Below are 21,251 nucleotides of genomic sequence, written 5' to 3'. Positions count from 1 at the left end.
ATTGTGGGAAATTGTGTTTTCAAAACTTTTCAGCGATCGGTATGAAAGCGTAAAATTGAATTTAACAGATGGAATGTATTATTTTTTGTTGAAGAGTGTGGGTAGAAAATATCAAAAATTATTTTCTAATTATATATATATGTATGTGTGTGTATATATATATTTGCAGATCCAACCATTGTGGTTATGTCCCTTTTCTTGTATGTAATTGAATTTAATTGAACTGAATTGAATTGTTATTGGTCATTGAATAAAGTTCAAAGTTTAAAAACTATGTACCCATACTTGTTTTTTTGATTGGCCGGTGAGCTTGTGACGTTGGTTCCGCCCCTATCCGGTCCATTCATATGTTTCGGATCAGCTAGTAGTGCATACCAGAGAGGCAGGATTTTTACATAGGTTCCACACGTGTAAGTTGCAGAGAGGAGCCGACCATGCCTGGACTTCTGCTGGGAGACGAGTTCCCAAACTTCGAGGCCAATACCACCATCGGAAGGATAAAATTCCATGATTTTCTGGGCAGCTCGTAAGTACGCAGGCTTGCACCGCTGCGTTGGGGCTAATTTATTTTCTGAATTAGGGATTTTAGGTCTAACAATGCAACTTGCCGTTTAGTACTGACAGATAGTCCACAGGATAGTGATTAATTTCAGAATCTTAACTAATTCGAAGTTTACGATGAGTGTTATGTTACAGCTCGCTGACGCAGATAGGGTTACACAAGCATGACGCCCCAAACTACACTCAATCTTCGAGTTCGAGTAAAAGTGTTTCCAGGGTGGGCCTATGTGAGCAACAAACCCGAATGAAACAATACAGACGATGAGGTCTCTAAATTCATCAACAAATTCTGCAACGTGTAGAAGAGCAGTTTAAAAAAAAAAAAAAGAATGTTTCCTCATTGCTCTTTGTTGCCATAAAATGGTCAGAACTCAATAAAAGCAGCAACTTAAACAGTTTCTGCAGATCATTTCTCTCGTGTTGGTCACAGTAACTCTGCCTCACTATTTTGTTTTTAATGGTTTCGAATGAGCAAATACTCCTGGAACATTGTTGGATAAACACAAGAGTTAGGACAGCTTGTGTCAATTGAATGATTACAGTCACAGAGGTATGAAATCAGTTTTAAATATTTTCGAGTGAACTTGGGACTGTACTTAGGGAGTTGGCACCCAACCATAATGCCCTGCTCTGTTAGGTTGTTCTAAAAATCAGAGGGGGGTTGAATAACTCTGTCTGCATGCATACACACAAGCTTTCCTGGGTTGGACATGAATAGATGCATTGAACTTGTGCACACACACACACACACCTAATTTCCCCCTCATACTTAAATTTGGTTATGCAATAGAAGAGCACCACGCAATTGAAAACCACCAGGTGACCACCTTTTGTTTCTTCACTGGGAATAGTTGTTGGGCTGTGAGAAGCAGTCATCTGTTAAAACTGTCCTAGTTTTTTTGGCTTCCCATTTTGTTTTTTAGCCATAAAGACTGTTGCTGCCAGAGAGAATGGGAGCTTAAATCCAAGTTTGAAAAGGAAAAGAAAAGAAAATGGGAACAAACTCTGCACAACCACATTTCAAACTTCTTTGGCTGAAAGTTTAAAAAAAAAAAAAAAAAAAAAAAAAACCTGCTCAGAGTGATGTCAAACTGTCCTGGTCAAATCTTGCCTTCTGGCCACACAGTAATCAGGTGATCATCACAAGATTCACTAAATTCCCCTATCAAAAACCTAAAATTGGCTTTGTGCTTGCATATGGGAAGTTGAAGCATAGAGAATACTGTGAAGTTTATTTGTATAGCACATTTCATGTGCAAAACAATTCAAAGTGCTTTCCATAAAATGAAAGCATTACAGCGGGGTGTGGAAGCAGCATTAGAAGAATAAAAAGAAATACAAATAAAATGTTTTAGAAACAAGCAACAATCTAGATAAGTTAAAAGATACCGTGCAGATTTCATGCATAGACGCATGAGAAAAGAAATGTTTTCAACCTGGATTTAAAAATGTCTACATTTAGTGACAGTTTAATCTCCACTGGCAGTTTGTTCCACTTGTTTGCAGCATAACAGCTAAATGCTGCTTCTCCATGTTTTGTCTGGACTCTGAACTGGACCAGCTGACCTGAGTCCTTTGATCTAAGAGCTCTGCTAGGTTTATATTCTGTTGTTGTCTTGTCTTTTAGCTTGTGGCTATTTGAACTTGTGACTCAAATGATCACATCATAAAACTTTAAGCTACACTCAGTTGTTTTTGGTGATTGTGGCAATTTTTATTTTTGATCTCTATAACAAAAACACTCTGGATCTCTGTAGGTGGGGTGTCCTTTTCTCCCACCCCAGGGACTTCACTCCCGTCTGCACCACTGAGCTGGCTTGTGCTGCTCAGATCAGCAATGAGTTCACGAAACGAGGTGTAAAGATGATTGCCCTGTCCATTGACAGTGTTGAGGATCACCGCAGCTGGATAAAGGTTGGGGATGCACAAATGCCTATACTGTTTAGTGCAGCTGCACCTTGGAAAAGCATACTGCATACTTATGGGTGGAGTGGTAATTAACAGCAGTGATTAACACTCTTAATGCTTTCATTGTTTGATTATTGCCATTGTATAGATTGCAGATATAGATGGCATTATCTACAAAGATTGACAGTAGTTTCATAAGTCCGTGCACTCACATTTTAATCCTCTTCATATTCAACTTGTTAATCATTTGTACCTTCTCACTGTCCTGAAATCTCAGTTTAAAGTCTATTCATTTTGACCAAAGCCAAACTTCTCCAGTTTCCTTTCCTCAAAATGAATATAGCTTCTGCCTGGCTCACTTGGAAGATATGAGGAAACTATAGATCCTAATTTTAGCACTCTTAGTTTTCTGGTGTAACAGTAGTCGTAGTGTTTTAGTGCAGAAGTCCTAAGTTCAGTTTATGCTTCACTAAGTCTTGCTCACAGTTAGTCAAGTGCTGCAGGTACTGTGCAAAGCACTGATGGGATTCAATGCTACATGATTGGAAAAAAAATCCTTTCACCAATTCTTCACTCTTCTCTACTTGGATAAATTAGATTTGCATAAGCTTGAAAATATCATTTTCGGTGGTCTTACGATGCTCATCAAACACGTAGTTCATAGCCTTAATAGAGCAGGCAGCAGTTAATGATTGAAAGCTGGGGGTCTCTGGTCACTCACCAGATGTGGGTTGCAATAGTAGAGAAAGATAACAGGCTGGGGAGAATTAATAACTGAAGGGTGACCTGCTCTAACAAAGATGTAACGGTTGAATGTGGTGCTTCCCTCTGCGCAGGATGTGTTGGCAGTCAGCAGTGAGGCTGACAGCACACTGCCTTTCCCGATCATCGCTGATGACAAGAGAGAGCTGTCAGTGCAGCTGGGTATGCTGGACCCTGACGAGAAGGACAAGGATGGACTGCCTCTTACTGCTCGCTGTGTAAGGAACCAGACTTTACGCCCACATTCATACACTATTGCTTCATTTGATGAACCTCGGAAGTGAAAGTGGGGGGTAGGTGAGGGGGGGAGGGGTTGCTATCAGGATTGCTTTATGCAATATTTTTGCTTAGGATGTGTGAACCAAAGTAAAAAGCAATCGAACACAGAATGCACATGATACGAAGTTGAGCATAACATGAGACTATTGATGGATTTTCAAGTGAAACTAATGGACTTGATAATTATGCACTACTACTGTGAACTGCGGTGGCTTCAGTTTTGTGAAGAAGTTAAGATTAAAAAGGAATCAACACTCCCCTGACTTTGTTGCTTATGAAAGGTTCTGGCAAATAGGCTTTCTTCCAAATTTACTCCCCCCAACACAATGAGTCGAGTCATAACTTTACAACTCTTCATACAGTGAAAGTGAAACAGTTTTTTACCGTTTACCTTCTTTGTGTGAACACATTCAAGCAAGTCTAAAAAGGAGCCTATCTTGGGGGTTATGTTGAACTTTTGTCATCTGAATCCACCTCAGGTCTTTGTGATTGGCCCAGATAAGAAGTTGAAGCTGTCCATCCTCTACCCTGCCACCACAGGAAGGAACTTTAATGAGCTGCTCAGAGTTATTGACTCTTTGCAGCTGACTGCGCAGAAGAAGGTTGCCACACCTGTTGACTGGAAGGTACATTATTAAATCATGGACTCAAATATAATGGTCCTAAATCTGTCTTCGTAGATTGACAATGTAGGGTTGGCTTTACTATCTGTGCACATCAACCACATAATTAAAACTTAAGCTCTTACTATGAATAGTAAAATAAGGTAAGTTTAGCAAAACTGCAAGTTGGCAAATGAATAGATAGAATGGTAGATAGACCTTCAGCTTATAAATGTAACTTAACAACTTTAATTTAGATTAATGTATTTTTTTTTTTTTTTTTTAGTAGTTTAACAGTTTAACAGGAAATGGGGACAGTTTCATAGCTATGCAAGTAGGCCACATTGTTATGATACCAAACATTAGCTTTTCTCACAGGAATAGTTGCCTGCACACAGGAGGTTATGTGGTTGAAGCCATTTGTTTATACGGTGGAGAATTTTTAGATAAGGTGGGTCACAGCCTAATTTAGAGCTGATTTAACTTTTCTTTGCAGATGTTTGAAATCCTTTTTGGATTTGTAATTTAAAATCTACAGAGAGTAATTTACTTATCTTAGTTGAATCATAAGACTGAAAGACAGGGAGCTCAGTTAACTCGGCTCTGTTCAAGGGTGGAAATCCACATAATAGCACCTCTAAGCCTGACTTTTAACATGTTCTTTTTTTGACATTGATACCTCAGATTATTCCTTTGTTTCGACTTGTTCTAAGCTGAGCTAACTGTTGGCTTGATGCGAGTTCCTCTCTTTGGAGTAACCAATTTAAAAATTCAGTCTGATCTAATTTTGACTGGGAACATGACATGATCACGTGGCACAGAACCCAAATCAGGTTGTTGCTGCATTAAAATCATCGATGAGGGCTCCTCTAATTGGGTAACGATTTCAGATCCTGCCTCTAAGATCCACTTCTCCCCCTTTTTTTTTTTTTTTTTTTTCTTTTTTTCTTTTTCCAGCCCGGTGACAAAGTAATGGTCATTCCCTCACTCTCTGATTCTGAGGCTGCTGCTCTCTTCCCTAACGGTGTGACGACTAAAGAAGTGCCTTCTGGGAAGAAATACCTTCGCTACACCCAGATCTGAAGACACAAGAGGAGTATCCTGCTGCTTTTCACAGCATTTTAACCTGGAAATCTTTGGTTTATACTCCATACATAGACCTGACTAACATGATGCGATGTACTTATCCTGTTTGATGGTGTGTTTTCTCTTTTTTGGGTTTCTAGTACTGAGCCAGGAATAACTTTTGTACAATGGCTTATTTACCCAGAATAAACACAATTTTCACTTATGTTTTGTTTGGTTTTCTTTGCCTGGAACATGCTTAGATAAAGTTTGGTAACAAGTTCCTCTGCTGGGACCATGTACCACTAGGTGTCCTCCACCAACCCTATAATAGAAATCTCACCTTCTTCTTTTGTTGCAGTGCTGCATTATCACACTAGGGGGCACTACATGTTCAGTGTTGTCCCCTGACATCTTGGGTGAAGGCGCCAACCTGTTCTCAACAATTGTAGCGATTTTTAAAAAGTGGTGCCGTGTTTGAAAATCAGTATTTACACTTCCAGTAATTACAGAGGCTGCGACAGATTAATTATAGAGTGCTTATGTACTTTAATCTGTATTGTTATGATTTCCTCAAGGAACACAAGCTTTTAAAACTTTCTCCCATTTTGTCTTTTGCCTTTGTCATTTTGAATAATCTTGCCGTATTATTCAGCAGTTTCCTAATTTGTTTGTCCTCTTTGTTTGAACTGTAAACTTGGTGTTGAGAAATTTCTAATACTACAAGGAAGATGAGTCTTCTCAACTGCATGAGCCATAAAAATACAAAGTACATTTGTAGTCCTGCAAATGGGTACAAATATTAAGGTACTGTAATTATCTAACAGCTCATTACTCTAAGGTTGCTAAAACTACACTGTAAGTTTAATATGAATCCAACATCTAATTAGGAGAGAAGTGCACTTTGCTGAATATCAAACTAACAATCTAACTAAATTGAACTGGAACCTTCATATAACTGTAAAAAAAAAAAGTGTTTCCTGCCCTTCATGTTTCAGATGTCAAAAGTTGTTTGCAGTTCCATGCCTTCATTTTCTATACCCGCTTAATTCAATTTAGGGCCACGGGGGGAGTGGAGCCTATCCCAGCTGCCATTGGGCAAGAGGGACAGGTTGCCAGTCCATCACAGGGCCGCACAGGACAAACGAGACACACACTCACATTTACTCCTTGGGACAATTTAGAGTCACCAATTAGCCTACCATGCATGTTTTTGGACGGTGGGAGAAAACTGGAGTAACCAAGGTCCATTCTCCCTCGGATATTTTTTATATTTGATCCAGAATGCAGTTATTCTTGTAATGGACTTTTTAATATGTTATACACTGTTGCTTTCATGTCAATAATAATAATAATGATAATAGTCCTGAGAATATCATTTGGTGAAATGATACACATTTGTTTTAGTTGAGTTGAATAAAACAGACTGGAGCTAAAGTACTTTATAAAAACACATATCCCTCTAAGTATATGCAGTCAGGTATATATGACAGAGAATTCTTTTGCACTTTTCTCACCTTTGCACTTTGTCAGCAGGTTGGCCTCAACTGTGGACAAAACACCGAAGCCACTGCTGAGGTGTATGTTTCGTCTTTGGATTAATCAAGTGTCAAAACTGCAAGGCTGAGGATCGTATTAATTACTTTAAGTTCTCTAAAGGCTGATCTCTCACACACACGCACTCTGGCCTCACATTCACTCTGTGGCTGAGGAATGCTAAGGTCAAAGACAAAAGATGGCATTTCCTTTAAGCGAGGAGTGTGACAAAGAGTTTGGAAGGCAAGATAAAATATCTTTGGACCTTCCTCCTTTCCACTCCTGTCTTCCACACACAATTTGAAAAGTAATGTCATTAAATAGTTTTCATTTTCAATCACATACCAGAATTATTAAAAAAGTTTACATGTTTGCAGTGTTTCCTTCTTTGTATATTGAAAGCTAAACTTGTGGATGAAATACTAACTGTTTGGCAGCAACAGAAGTTCTCAAATGTGTGATAAAAGCCCACACATTCATCAGGTAACCCTTGCCCTCTGCCTCCTCTGTCTGTTCTCCCTTTCACTTCTCTGGTGGCTGTTTTGTCCCCAGGAGTCATCCAAAATAACACCCACGCAGACACGCCGCACTGATCAAATGCATTTCTCAAATTCCAGACTACAATAGCCTGTGCCAGAGCATGAGAAGTTCTTTGGGTGTCAGACGCCGGCTTAATTGCCCAGTGCCAACTCACCCTCCTCCTCCCATAACCCTGTTCATCTGTCAGCCGTCACTTCTTGGCTATCAAGCCAACTCTCCCCACCTCACCTCAACCACACTAGTCCACGTAATACAACACCAGCCTCATCCAGGTCTCACGAGGCAAAACACAATACAAGCTGCTGGTCTCTCTTTATGACTATACAGCACACAAACACATTGTTGGATTAGACTGATCAGACACATATTGAGAGAAATGACCTGTCATTAAACTTGTCTTATCTCAGAGAAGAAAATGTTTTCCTCTCAGACACTCCAGATTCCACTTTTCCTGGGAAGTGTAGCTTTAGCTAAACTCTTATTGTAAGGCATAAACATTTTGGGAGATCTGCATATTTGCTTTCTTGTCGATGATTTAGTTAGTAATACTCAAATACATCTCCTCAATATGAAACTACAACCGGCTGCTGGTTAGCTTACCCACAAACATAGTCTTGCTCTAAAAGCCTAATTGTACTGGTTCTGTGCTTTATCATTGCAATGTAACAAGAAGAACACTACACAAGGAGACAATAGCCAATCAAACACCATAAAACCTTAAGCTTTAGTTCTGTTTTAGCATGAAATCTTGTGCAGATTTTCAAACAAAATGTAATCTGTAGGTTATAAATGCTGGTAGGCTGTTTCCTGTGAAAGAGTCAGCTGTTTCTAGGACTGAGCCTAAACTGAGCAAACTAGATGCAGGATGTAGCTTCACATTTCAATGTTCCATCTGCAAGAATGTGATTGGTAGAAACATAATAGAATATTCAAGGCTATGTTTTAATCGCTGTAGAATGACACAAAAGAGGAATCATTGTGTTTTTATCACCTTTCAACAAACTTTTTTTTTCATGCAAAGACAATGCATGTCATCATCCTAGCCTATCCATCATGTTGCACCACTAAGGTACAACAGTCCCACAGAGAAATCACATACGAGCCTTAGAGTGGCCTTTTGTGTTTTTCTCAGCCTCTGTAGTTTTACCTGCACTGTAGAAAAGAGAGGTCAGTATGGTATTCAGTTGGGTGCACTTTGGAGTTTATGCGAGTTATGGAGTTTGTTTGGAGTGAATACATTCACTGGGTCTTTAATGCTAATGCATGTACAGACAAAAAATAAGACCCTCTGATTTTCTCTGCTGTCTGTGTAAAGGATTTATCCTCAAATTCACAGGATGTGATGTTTAAACTTGCTTGCTAGAGTTTTTCTCTTTGCTGCTCTCCTAAAATGAGAACAACTGACATGTTCATTTGCTCCAGCCTACAAAGGACATGTGCTTAGAAACATTCTCACTTCCAGCTTATGACATGCTGGAGCTTTGTCTGTGGCCTGCTGCATCAGTTTTGAACAAATCTTGAAAATATCACTTTTGGATCTTCAGGTGTCCTGAGCTAACAGATAACAGTGTCACGATCTGTTGCCACAGCAATGCAGAAAATATCTATTAAAAAAAATGTATATGAAATGCAATTTACTGTGTATTTAAACACCTAAAAATGATATTTTCCTAACCTTAACTACACACTTTTAATTTGGGATGATGTAGTAAGGAAGTAAAAAGAAAGACCAGATATGAAAAACAACAGTTTCAAGATGGGACTCAGACATATTGACAGGCGCTGAAGGATAGCTATCAATTTGCTGTAGAACAGTAACCTGTTTGTCAGAAAGTGATACTATAGAGATACCCCATGCATTGAAAACTCAGTTAGGCTAGTATTGGCGCACTTTGTTGTGTACACTGGACTGAATAGTGTAGTGGTAAGATTGCCAGGTCATGTGGGTGACCTGGGTTCAAAATCCCCTGCATGAAAGGTACTACCTCCAGTAGGGGTCCACAGGCAAGACCCCCTTACCCTACCTGCCTGCCAGTGTAAGTTTTTGGATAAAAGCGTCTGCCAAATGCATAAACATAAACACTGTTACTCACTGAAAATAATCCCACCTAGACTGCCAAATTTGGCAAGATTTTGAGTGAAGGAATTTGGGACAGTTTGGGTTGAAAATTGGCATATTTCGTCTCATTTGGAATGATCAAATGATACCTGGGCTGAGTTATTTCTTCTACCCTGCTGGATTTGGGTCTTTATGGGGCCAACTCATATTGGCTGACTGCAGTTCTCTTTTTTGGCTTCGGTTGTCATTAATAAGAAACACTTTCTGAAAGTTAAATATAAAACTTTTAACAGGGAGACAAGAAAATTAAATCAGTTACATAACTCTGGGTAAAAAAAACCCCAAATAGATAAGCAAAATCCTTTAAATGTCAAGCTACTCCCTTAAAAGTGCTGTGGTAAGAAAATCCATGAACACATGCTAGTATGCATGCTTTTATGTATGTGTTTATTCATGAGCATGTGCTTGCTATGGGAGAGGTCATTTTTCACATCTTATGTGCCAGGCATTGACTTCATCACCTGAAGCTGCCCGTGACCCACAGGTTAACAAGCCAAAGACCAGAGGAGCTACACAACACACACAACATTTGCACATACACTCACATGTATGCCCAGCCATGGCTTGATGCTTTCCAGACGCCCCCCCCACTCCCTCTCCCTCTTACATTGCCTGGCGCTCGGCGCTCTCCCCATCTCCCACACACTTGAACACACTCACACTTAAGCACAAGCCCGTTCCCCATCTGACTCCAGCCTCCTTATCAAAGTTTTTGCTTCTTCACCTTCCTTTTCCCATGCATCGTCAAATTCTTCCCTTTACTTCTTCCTCACTCAGATTCCTTTTATTTATGATTCATAGTATTACAAAAAAAAAATGCTGCTCTGCTAAACTCACAGGCGATCCTGTGTATCAACCTACCAAGTACGACTAAGATAGACTTACTGATGGACAGTAAGACGGATGAGCAGATTGAAGGTCAGACAGACAGAGACATGAATGATGACCTCAGGATTTGGCTGAACTTTAAGCAGCATTATCTGCCTCACAGTCGACAGTCACCCTTGAGCTTTCCTCGCTTCTGCTAAAACAAGGGTCGACAGGCTTTGCTATGGACACACACACACACCCCTGCATACACAGAGGTGAAGACATAATGATAAAGCTGTGAGATTCAGGTGCCCAGAAAAATGCAATTGTTTTGATGGCACCTCGTAAGTACACCAACCAGACAGGCTATTACTGCTGCAGGTTAACGCAAGTTAGTGCTCTGAATGAACACGGTGATGAATGAGATGGTAAAAGTGCAGTCACTCTCTGGGCTTGTCTTTATATCTTTCTATCAATTTCATAGCCTTTCTCTTGCTTTTTGCTCTTTCTCATTCTCACTATTAGAGACACATTGATCACAAGCCGATGGCACATCACCTGAGTAATGGCTAAGGGTGTCTGGGCTTTAAAACAACTCCAGCAAAGTGCCAAGAGATTCATCATGTTGACAAGGCAAGTGGCTGCTCACATAATAAAGTGTGGCCCTCTGCGCAGTGTATATGTGTGCACAGTTATAATTCAGGACACATTAAGAAACAATATCCAGTAAGAATAACTGACCATCAGCCCTGCCACAAAACACAGAGCTACATGCCATGAATGAATGACTATTTTCATTTCCTCATGTCCTGCTCCTAATATACTTCAGTAACATCTACACTGTAACCATTAACATGCAGATTAAAAGAATAGCTTTTGGAAATAATCAATCAGCTACATGTGCACTATATCATGAATTAGCACACTGACAGAAAATGGGAGGAAACAGCTATCCCGACTCTGTCCAAAAGTAATAAGAACTGCACTGTCGCATCCCTGCAGTTTGTTTAGGATCTATAAGTTGTATTTCACATACCCCCATGAAATGATCTTATTTAAATTCAGACAAAACAAACAAACAAACTTATGAATGCCTCATAAGTCAGGTTTCCAACTCAGAAGTTTGGAGCAACCTTTCACAGCCCCAGCCTCAAAATCCAAAATGGTTGCACCAGCTCCTCCCTCAAGCTACACTCTGACTTACAGTACGAGCTAGAGATATAGTCTTTATTCCTCTGCACTTTTCAAGCCAAAAGAAAATAAAATGTATTTAAAAAGAAAAGATCTGTGTGTCTTCTAAATAGTACAATGCCAGACATCAGACAAGTCAAAGATATTTGTATCTTTGGAAACTTTACCATCTGAAGTGAAATATTTTGTTTGAATTAAAGCAAACATTCTTTAAAGGTGAGCTGAAATGATAGAAAGATACTTTTTAAATTCCTGTTCCAATCAAAGAAAACCTATTTTCCAATTCAAGAGAAGGCTGGTGCTAATTCACTGTAAAAGTATTTGCCTTTACCTGAAAACAACTGACCAACAGTAACTAACTGAGTGACTCCTGCTGCTCTGCCCCTCACAGATTTGGATATCATGGTTAAAAGAGCAGAGAGTCATAAATTCACTAGTAACGAGAAAAGTTGATGAAAATAAAGCAGAAAGGGGAAAAAAGAAAGATAGAGACAAAACCAGCTGTGTTCTTTTCCACTAGTTTATTTTTCTTTCAGCAGAGGGCAGTCAGTGTGAGAGGGCAGAGGGAGGGTAGCTGTGAAACTTTATCGCTCAGATGAGGAGAGGAGAGCATCACGTTCCTGTGTGTGTGTGTGGGTGTGTCTGTGCACATGAGCCTGTGTGTGCGTAATCTGCACGTTTGTGCGTGTGATGTGAATTCTTGAGAGAATAGAGGAGGAGGGGGAAAAGAAAAAAAAAAAGTCAAGGCTCCAGAGGTGAGGAAGGAGTAAAGAGAAAGGGAAATTTAAAAAAGAGAGTTGAAATGGCATTGCTATAGCAACAGTTAAGGGTTTGGATGATTTTCCCCAAACCATAATGGGGTAGTTTGGAGTATAATGAAACCAGCCTGGCTTTCCTGGCTCTCACACCCAGGTCCATGTGCACGTACGCACACAGAGCTGAGACAGTAACACATGTTTTGCTTTAGCACTTGTTTATGTTCCTCCAACAGTGGGAGAGCAGAGCCATAGTTAACTATTAATTAAAGTGATGATCATAAAACAAGGACTTGTAAATAAGCCGTGCCAAGCTAGCAGAGAAAGAGGAGGGGAAAGGCAGAGGAACAATATAGCAGTGTTATAATAACACAGGTATACCTGCTTAATCTGAAAAAGTTGAATAAAAACATAAAGTGTTGTCTTAGCTATGTAAAATAAGTTCTACTAAACTCCAGGCAAAATCCTTGCTCAAAGTCTATGCTGCACACAATTTGATACAGTGGAATTTTCTTTCATGTTATATTTCTGTTTGTGGGCTTCAACCTTGTAGAAACCAATGGGTTTTCTTGGCTACTGCCTTCAATAAGTACACTTTTAAAACTTTGTGCGTTAATGGAGCTTTACGGCAGAAAATGTTACGCGTGGAGAGTAATAAGTCTCTGCGTGTGTGTTAAAAAAGTTTTGAGGTGTAGGTCAGAATGCATGCATGTGGGTTAACGTCTCCTCTGACTGAGTATAATGAGCTCCCCTGGGTCTCCCCCCCTTCTACCTTCTTTCCAGGACTCCATCACTCCTTCGTTCTCCTCCTTTTCCCTAAACTTGGCCTTATTAACCCCTCACTTCCCCCCGGCATGTTTATTTAAGCAGGAGATGGCGAGGAGGAAAGGTGACTCGACTGCCTGTACACATGTTTATTTACATAGGTAGGGCTGAGGATTTGAGAGGGTGGAAATGGGGGAGAGGGAACAAGTTGGTTTGACTTTGATTTTTTGTTTGGGTTTGTCTGCTGGGAACAAAAAGACAGACAGACATCAACTTAGATGTCGGGTCAATGGTTTCACACCTTGGACTGTCCCAGTGGCCATGATTCTGAGGTCAGTTCTATTACAAACAAGCAAAGCAGGTCAACAAAGTCAGGCTGAATATGAAGCTGCTGAAGGCAGTCTGTAGCCAGCTCCACACCTTTATGTGACCATGGGTCAGCAGCTTGCACTGACCGATGTCTGGATGGTCGTGGGTATGGTCCACCTAAGGCTGGAGCTGAGTGCAGAACTTGTAACATGACCTAACTGCAGTTAGGCAACACGCTTTGCGAGCATTCACCATTCTTATCACTGGTGCTCAATTTACAACTTGCTTTTTATTGATTTTCACTTAAGAACAATACACAAAATGGGATGTGATTGTAGCAACTGTCTTTTTTACAAGAGTTACATGAAAAGATTAATGCTTCTTCCATGTAACTGTTCTCACCTTCTTTAGATGTATGAACCTGCGCCGTGTTCATATGACAAACACCCTCTCTGCTAGACAATAAAGTTCTACAAAGTTCGATGTAAAGTTGACTTTATGCGTAGCTTTGTTCAGACATCATAACATATGTGCATGGATGCTGCGTTCAGGATCATGCTTTTATGCCACACAGTGTAAGACAAGCCTCTAAAATGATATCTTAGTCTATCTGCACACTTTGAAATGTATTACATGATTTGCTTGCTTTAGTAAACTAGCCAAAGGGGGGGGGGCAGATTTAGCAGGGAATCACATATAGCAGGGAATCAGATTTCAGCGTAATATCGGTTTATCAATCAGCTGTTTTTGCACTTTGGCAGAGCGATTGAATTTCTCCTGGAAGTCCATCCTCTCTCTCCCTATTCTTTCTTCATCTTTTTTCTTCTCCACCAGTTTTGACCAGACAACAGTGGTAGCTGGCACAGGTCACAGGGCAGCATTCTTTACAAGATGGCACCTCTGTCACAGTATACTGTCACATTCGCTATTTCGTGATTTCAATCAACGGATTGATTAAACAAACAAGTGATTATAATGTGTTCATTTGTGAGCAGTATAAATACAAGTTGTTGATTTTTTAAACAACTTGCTAGTTTATGGTTTTGGAATTGATTTTTTTTTCTCCATGTTCAGACTAATCTTCTAATAGATTCCATTTGTTATTTCATGTTCAATCTGTACAAAAGTCTTGACAAAGCAAAAACATGTTTTACTATCTGGATTTGTTTTTGATTGGAATTTTTAAGATGCTTCTGACTCATTGTTATTATCCTATTTACTGTGCTCTGCTGGATCTTACTTCTATCAGTGGTTCTGAAAGCAGCTTCTATAACTTGTGTCTTTATGAGCTCTCATAGATGAAAAAAAGGTGAGAGATAATCAACCCATGAAGTTGAGCACCCTGCCGTAGAACCATGGGGAAGGACTGTGTAAAGGCAAAGATTTGGGGAAGGACAGAAAAAAGAAAAATAAATTAATACATTTCCAGCACTGAAAGTTTCTAGGCACAGAAACCTCCATCACTGTAAAATGGAGGAAATTTTGAACCAATAAAACCAGTCAGCCAACAAGCCAATCATCACAAGGAATGAGGTCCAGAGTTCCTTTTAGGAGATGGGAGAAACTAACAGAAGTGCATCAGTCCTGCTATCACGTAATTAATACCCTGAGTTTACTGTGGAATTGTGGAATGTGAGTCTTTGTCATAAGAAAATGCAGAAAGCTTGTAAAGTTTTGAAAACAGCATTACAAAAAGGAAAATCAATAACAGCCAAATCAGTCCAGTGATGGAAAACTCCATAAATTAGCTCACTGATGAATATGTTATAGTGTGTCTTGTTTGTTTATTGTTAAACAAGACAAACAGCTTGAACATAAATGCCAATATAATATCAGAAGAGCACAACTTATAAAGATCCTTTTTTTTAATCTCCATCCACTGAACTTGTGGGCAGCACGGGTGAGAATCATCCCACGTTGAGGCTCCCTATCTTATAGAAACTGAAAGTTCAACATTTACTTTTTATGCTTGGATTATGGAATATGAAATGTGTTTCTTTTTCTTTCCCCCTCCCTCGAGTAAACGCACTATTTATGGCTCTCTCAAAGGTCTTAGTTGTGTATAAGTAGGGTGCTTAGGACAGAAGCACTGCGGTCACCAGAGGGGATAAAAGGATTAAATCTAAAGTTCAGCACAAGATATTTCTTTGGCTGCCTGGGTTGCTTAACTAAAATATAATAAAAGATCACAAATCCTGTTAAATGTCACAGATAAGAAGAAAAGGTATTTAACACAAAAATATTTTTTTTCAAGAAACATGCTGACACTGCTGTAGGAGGACAAAAGGACTACGTTAAATGAGGTGAGGTACTCTGACAGCTCCTTTAAGATGAGATATATGTTGTAAATAGTGGCAACGAGAAAGTGTCACAGGTGAGGAAGGGACTTTCCCGCCACCTAACTCCAATTTTTGCAGGCCTCTTATGGAGGGATTAGTGCCATGCTTCCACCTGAGTGCACCTAATCTTAGTCTATCAGTCTCCCATTGATGACATTACAGCCTCGTTGTCAGGGGATTTTTGGGTAAACAGAGCACGAAAATCTCTTTCACTTCATTTAAAAAAAACAGTGCTGCCAATGGGATAGTGTATGAAAGGGCAGGCTATTTTAAAAGTTATCGTTCTCCTTAAATCATGTTGCAGGCTGCCACGCTGAATACTGATTATACTGATAAATAGATATGAAGAGACAGAAAGACAGAAAGAGAAAGAAGCAGAAATTGTAAAGAAAGAGAAACCATACAGAAAGGGAAAGATTGTAAAGACAAATAGGAACACTGGAGGATCGACAGAAAGCTTAGAGACTGATGCCAACAGGAAAACAGAAAAAGAAGGGTGGAGGTAAAAGGCAGACAGAAAAATCACTTTTAAAGTGCTGCCCAGAGCTGCTTCCAGGGTGCAGTTTTCTGTGCCACTTCAACACAGTGAGCCTTTGTAACTCTGTTCTCAGAGGGGCTCAGCACTGCTCCAGCTGGCCTGTATCCAGCAAGGCTTTCTCATGTCAGGGCACAGACAATCAGCCACTGAGGGGTATAGTGGATGCTGGGGAATTTCGGGCATGTTTCTTATCTCCACTCTCCAAAATAGCATCCAAAATTGACTTGATACCATTTGGAGAATACACTGGGCAAAGGCTACAGACCACTACTCCTGGATTTTAACAGCAAACAGAGCCCTCTTTAAAGGAAGGTCTTTGTTTTATTGCATTCAGTGTGGTTACTACTCTGCTGGGAACCCTAACTACAGCACAAACAATACTTACACTGTACCTCAGTGAATAGAGTTATATACAAGTAATGCCATATTGTTGAAAAGCTCTTGTTTGGCATCTTAAAGTGTCTTTAACCCTTGTCGAAAGTAACTACTAAGAAGTACTATCATTACTATAAATACTTGTGAACATTCGAACACTTGTTACTCTACTTGAGAGAAACACTAAACTTTTAATTATTTCAGCTATAGTGAGAAATCAGTTTAATCAATATTCATACATTACAAGCAACAATGGATTTAGAGATTATTTGTGAAACTAGTGGGCTCCTATAACAACAGTGGATTATCATCTTATCCTGCAGTTCCCTTTTCGGCATCTTTCAGGTTGCTGATTTGGTTTTCCACCTTAAACTTATTCAACTCTCTGGTGTTTTATGTTTTGAACTGAATAACAAACGCTTTGATTTTAGATAGGGGACCTGTGTGAAACTGCATGCAAGATTGATCAAAATAAATGAAAAATGCTGCAGCATGTGCTTGTGCTATGATTAAATCACCAACTCAGTCATACTATGTCCTGTTTCTGGATCAAACAACAAAAACAAAAGATGTCGCCTGACTCACTGACCCCACTTTTAGTGGTTCTTAGAATAAGCTTTGCCAACATGGACTTCAGAAACTGTTGTTGCCTCTAAAGTTTCAAAAGTCAACTTGAAACTCAAGCTTTTTTTCTTAATAGATGCGAGTGCATAACAGGGCTGTTGGTGCTTTGGTGGGGTGTGCGTGACAGAAATGTCATCATCAGAGGGTGTGCTTGCGGGTATCTCTAGACAATCCTTTGCTAAGCAATTTGTTGTCCCGAGACAGACTTAATTCATTGTGCACCTGGCCAGTATAAATCTTTCTGTAGATTCCTATTTATTGGAACTCAGTCCTGCATGCATAAACCATAACAAAGGCAAGTATGTCTCAGCAGAGGACCAAAGCTGTTGTGTGCTCATCCACAATAAAGTATTACTGGCAACCCTGTGCTGGCAGGTTCACATTAGTTCACACAGAAACGGGATCCCTCGTGAACATGTATGATTTACAGAGAATACACAGAAATAGTAAATAGTACTAACCACTGCTGCACACTGTTGAACAGAAAGTTATCTATCTTACTGAGATAAGGAAGTTGAACAACAGCACACTTAATTATGGACCTTCAACGGTACACAGTATATTCTGCCACAAGCACTTGCATTTCATTTATACTGCACCTTGAGATCTTAAATGTGCTGTGTTTGAGGTGGTTGACAAGTCACAGAAATAACACGTAATATGTCTTTGTAAGGCGCAACATTTTTATGACTGTGGTGTGAAATGTAGTTTAACACTGCTCCAAAATCCTCCATGTATGCTGCGATGAGATCTGGTGACTGCAAAGGTCTTTCCATGTACACACACACACGTTTCCTGACCTTCAAGCCAGCCAGTGAGCCTGCATGTTCAATCGGAAAGCATTCACATGTTTGTATTCACTTATTTCCTTAAATCTGTCACCTCTCTGTCCCACATCACTCAAAGCTGTTTGAAATGACCCCAGCCTCTCCATCAATACCCACATTCATCATTCAGTAAAATGTGCTCTATGACTGTTTTGTCAGCACTAAAAGGTGAATATAACTTACAGCTTAAAAGCAGGGAGGCTACAGAGGGTTTAACTACAACCTGTCAGCTCCTCCTCCTCTCCTCCTCCTGCACTGATTCACAGATAACAGCAGACAATACGCTTCTTTGAATGCAGAGGGGAGGAGAGGAGTTTGACTGATGAGCGCTCTTATAGACACACACTCAAACACACACACACACACACACAGTAGATCCGTCAAGAGGTCTGTGACAGGCACGTCTCCATGAGTGTGTTATCATCTCTCTTTATGAGTGTCTGACAGGAAGTCAGGCTGTACTCTAAATTACATGTCTCAGTGTCCCCAATCCTGTCTGCTGAACAAAAGAGGCACTTCTCAACCGTCCCCCTTCGGTACAAGACCTTTTACATTTTATGGTAAGCTGAACAAGTTTTAGCAGACACACTTGCACAGACACACACATTCACCAAAGCTTGTCCACAGCAATGTTTGTGATGGAAGAGTGTGTATAAAACAAGCAGACAGCTGAAAGGGCACTTTGCCACTTGGCACTCAGCCATTTTCCATTTAACGTCCTCTCCTTTCTCCTCCATTTCACCCCAGCTTGTGCATCGACATAGGAGTTATTTCCACCTTGCCTCTTTCTTTCTTGGGAAAACACTCTTTCAGATTTCATAACATATCAATCCATCATACAGTGTTTGTGCATAGAGGCTCCCTCGTGTTAGTGTGTGGTCAGATTCCCTACAGAGCGGAGAGAACTTCTATGTTTTGGTGATCAGATTGTCATCAGTGAAGACAAGAGGAGGAATGAGGACAGATGTGCTGGGGAAATGAGTGGTGGGAAACATTTTTAAGGACAGCTGCAGCAGAGCAGTTACTGTTACAATAGTTTGGCAGAGGTTCAAATTTCAACTTTGTACCACCCCTACTCTCAGCTCCACTTTGATGCCATTTTCCTTGCCTGCAAGTGGCTGCATGAAGGTTGTTGAATCCAATACTTTTAACCATCTTTTCTGTAGTTGCAATCATGCTTTTCTTTCTCCATCTCCCTTCAACAAAACCCCTTTTTGCAATTTTCTTAAACCACAATGCACACACTTGAAGTGGGCCTGCAGTCAGTTTCTGAAGGTCAGGTTTTATGTGACAGCGAGTGGGAGAGGGGAGGGCGGAGGAGACGTGGAACAGTTTGCTGGCCACGATCCACAACGCGTCATGATGAAAGAGAAAGAGGGCTGGAACACAGCAGTGTGGTGAGTTGAGACTCTATCATCATGATGTAAACATCACAACCCTCTTTGTAGTGGTTACCTGACACAGAGATATAAGATAACTTTTCTCAGTTACCTTGGTGGCCAACATGTGCATCAGCGTGTGTTCACTTTGAACATGTCATTGTTGCCAGATTGACGGATGGAACTTTGATGATCAGTTGTGACAGAAAACGTCAGAAAAGATCAAAGTTTTGAGAGTGGAACGTACTTTTCATGATCTTGGAGTAGGAGATTTTCTGTTCTTGATTATTTTTTTTCCTTCAAAAGAGATCTATTAAATATGTTTGAGGTTTCTCATGGACTTCATTAGAAAGATGTGTGAAGATTAAATGAGTGTATAATGTGTGTGTAACAGTGTGTAATGTCAATAGACGCATTTCTATCCAAATATAACACAAATTTTAATAGTATTTTTAAAAAACTGGAAGAAAAAGACACGGATCCGTGCACATTTTTGTCTAAACTGCTTTAGCAAAGTTGTCCAGGTGTATCTTTCAATCACCTTGAATAAGTGTATTATAAGTCAGATTTACCATGTTAGAAATACAGGCAGTTAGAGCAGTGATTAAACGTTATTATTTTTTTTCCTTTTAGAGTTTCAAATGTTTTATTCTTTTTTTATTTCTTTTTTCATGTCAACTCTTTACAGCATGAAAGAAACAAGTATTGCACACATTTCTTTTCAACTGCTCTTCACTGAGGTGGTTGTGTTGCTCTGCCTTTCACTTTAAAAAAAAAAAAACTAACTCCCCTTACTGCAAGCGCATTCACAATTGTTGGAACAGGTTCCCACTATAGGGATATAATATAGGGTTTATGGGCTTTCTGATATTTGTTTTTAATTATTCAAATTTAAAAGTAATTTCGAAGTAATGCAATTATTTACATGTGCAATCATTATCAAATATATTTTGAGGTTTAAATGATATTTCAAAGGGCCGTGCTCATTCCAAGCATGTCAGTTTCCATAGCATTCATAAAGTTTTTTACTGTTTTCACACACAAAATTACAAAAAATACAAAAATAGGTAGATGTACATGTTTTTAATTTAGAAAGGTAAATACATTTAAATTCATTCAGGATGGTGAACAAACACCTGCACAAATTAAATATATTTTTGCCAGACTCCAAGGCATTATGAATTCACTTAATTAAAGTACAGACACAGGAGAATAATCAAAAGATGGGATGGAAATACCATATTCAGATGCTGAGTAGAAAGCCAACATACAGTTTCACTTAAACATAATCTATGAGTGCGTTGTTGCCTTGCTAACAGCTACTGTCTGTACTTTGTAGCAAACTGGTTTGACATATAAATAGTTTCATGGTAAAATACGTTGTGTTATGAATTTTTTTTTTCTTTCACAAGAGCAAACACAAAAGCTGTTGTAGGTGACTTTTAAACAGACTTTTGATGCTTGGTAAGTGCTGACTGATAGCAGAATGTAGAGTAAATGTCTGTCCACGCACCAGTTTCACACAGGACAAGAACACACATTCTCACTAATTCCCCTTCATGGAAACATGATCCTCTTCATATTTCAAGTTCAAACGCTGAGAGAAAAGCCTGAGAAATGCAATTTGCTGAAGAGGCTTGGCAACTCAAACAGCAACGGCAGGCAAACCTAATGAACTTTGTGGGAAAAGATGAAAAGAAATGGACTTCATGGCATACATAATTTATGTGAGTCTGAATGAGGGCAGGTTCCCATAGTGTAGTTTTACTCACAAGAAACTGTGCTTTCTTAACTATTTAAGGAAATAAAAAAATGCGCAGCAATCTTGAGGTACAGAAATTGTGTTGCGTATCTTAAATATACAGTAATCACTGCTGTTAGTATCAAGCATAATCACTTTCTAAGCCTTTATCTCTGATTGTAATGGCCAAATAATGGGATACATGTGATGGTGAACCAGTGTAGCT

The 21,251-nt window shown here is 39.6% G+C and overlaps 1 protein-coding gene across 1 annotated transcript; it reads left to right on the top strand.

Annotated features, from left to right (window-relative positions):
* The first annotated feature begins 348 nt into the window (after nucleotides 1-348).
* On the top strand, nucleotides 349-5,400 carry prdx6 (peroxiredoxin 6). The gene is made up of 5 exons (XM_072389852.1): nucleotides 349-526; nucleotides 2,319-2,475; nucleotides 3,306-3,449; nucleotides 3,990-4,136; nucleotides 5,070-5,400. The coding sequence occupies exons 1-5, from the start codon at nucleotides 435-437 to the stop codon at nucleotides 5,193-5,195; spliced, it is 666 nt and encodes a 221-aa protein (XP_072245953.1). The 5' UTR covers nucleotides 349-434; the 3' UTR covers nucleotides 5,196-5,400.
* Nucleotides 5,401-21,251: the final 15,851 nt, after the last annotated feature.

The sequence above is a fragment of the Leuresthes tenuis genome, unplaced genomic scaffold (genome assembly GCF_036924035.1).
Source record: "Leuresthes tenuis unplaced genomic scaffold, fLeuTen1.0.hap1 SCAF_7, whole genome shotgun sequence".
NCBI classification, from domain to species: Eukaryota; Metazoa; Chordata; class Actinopteri; order Atheriniformes; family Atherinopsidae; genus Leuresthes; species Leuresthes tenuis.
The sequence above is the reverse complement of the archived record's forward strand: the minus strand, read 5'-3'. Positions and strand labels throughout refer to the sequence as shown.

What these genes read in the sequence shown, in the direction of transcription:
- prdx6 (XM_072389852.1), top strand. Translation starts at nt 435, where the DNA reads ATGCCTGGACTTCTGCTGGGAGACGAGTTCCCAAACTTCGAGGCCAAT. An exon ending in ATCACCGCAGCTGGATAAAG is followed by an intron (nt 2,476 to 3,305) that starts GTTGGGGATGCA and finishes CCCTCTGCGCAG; the next exon opens with GATGTGTTGGCAGTCAGCAG. An exon ending in TGCCTCTTACTGCTCGCTGT is followed by an intron (nt 3,450 to 3,989) that starts GTAAGGAACCAG and finishes AATCCACCTCAG; the next exon opens with GTCTTTGTGATTGGCCCAGA.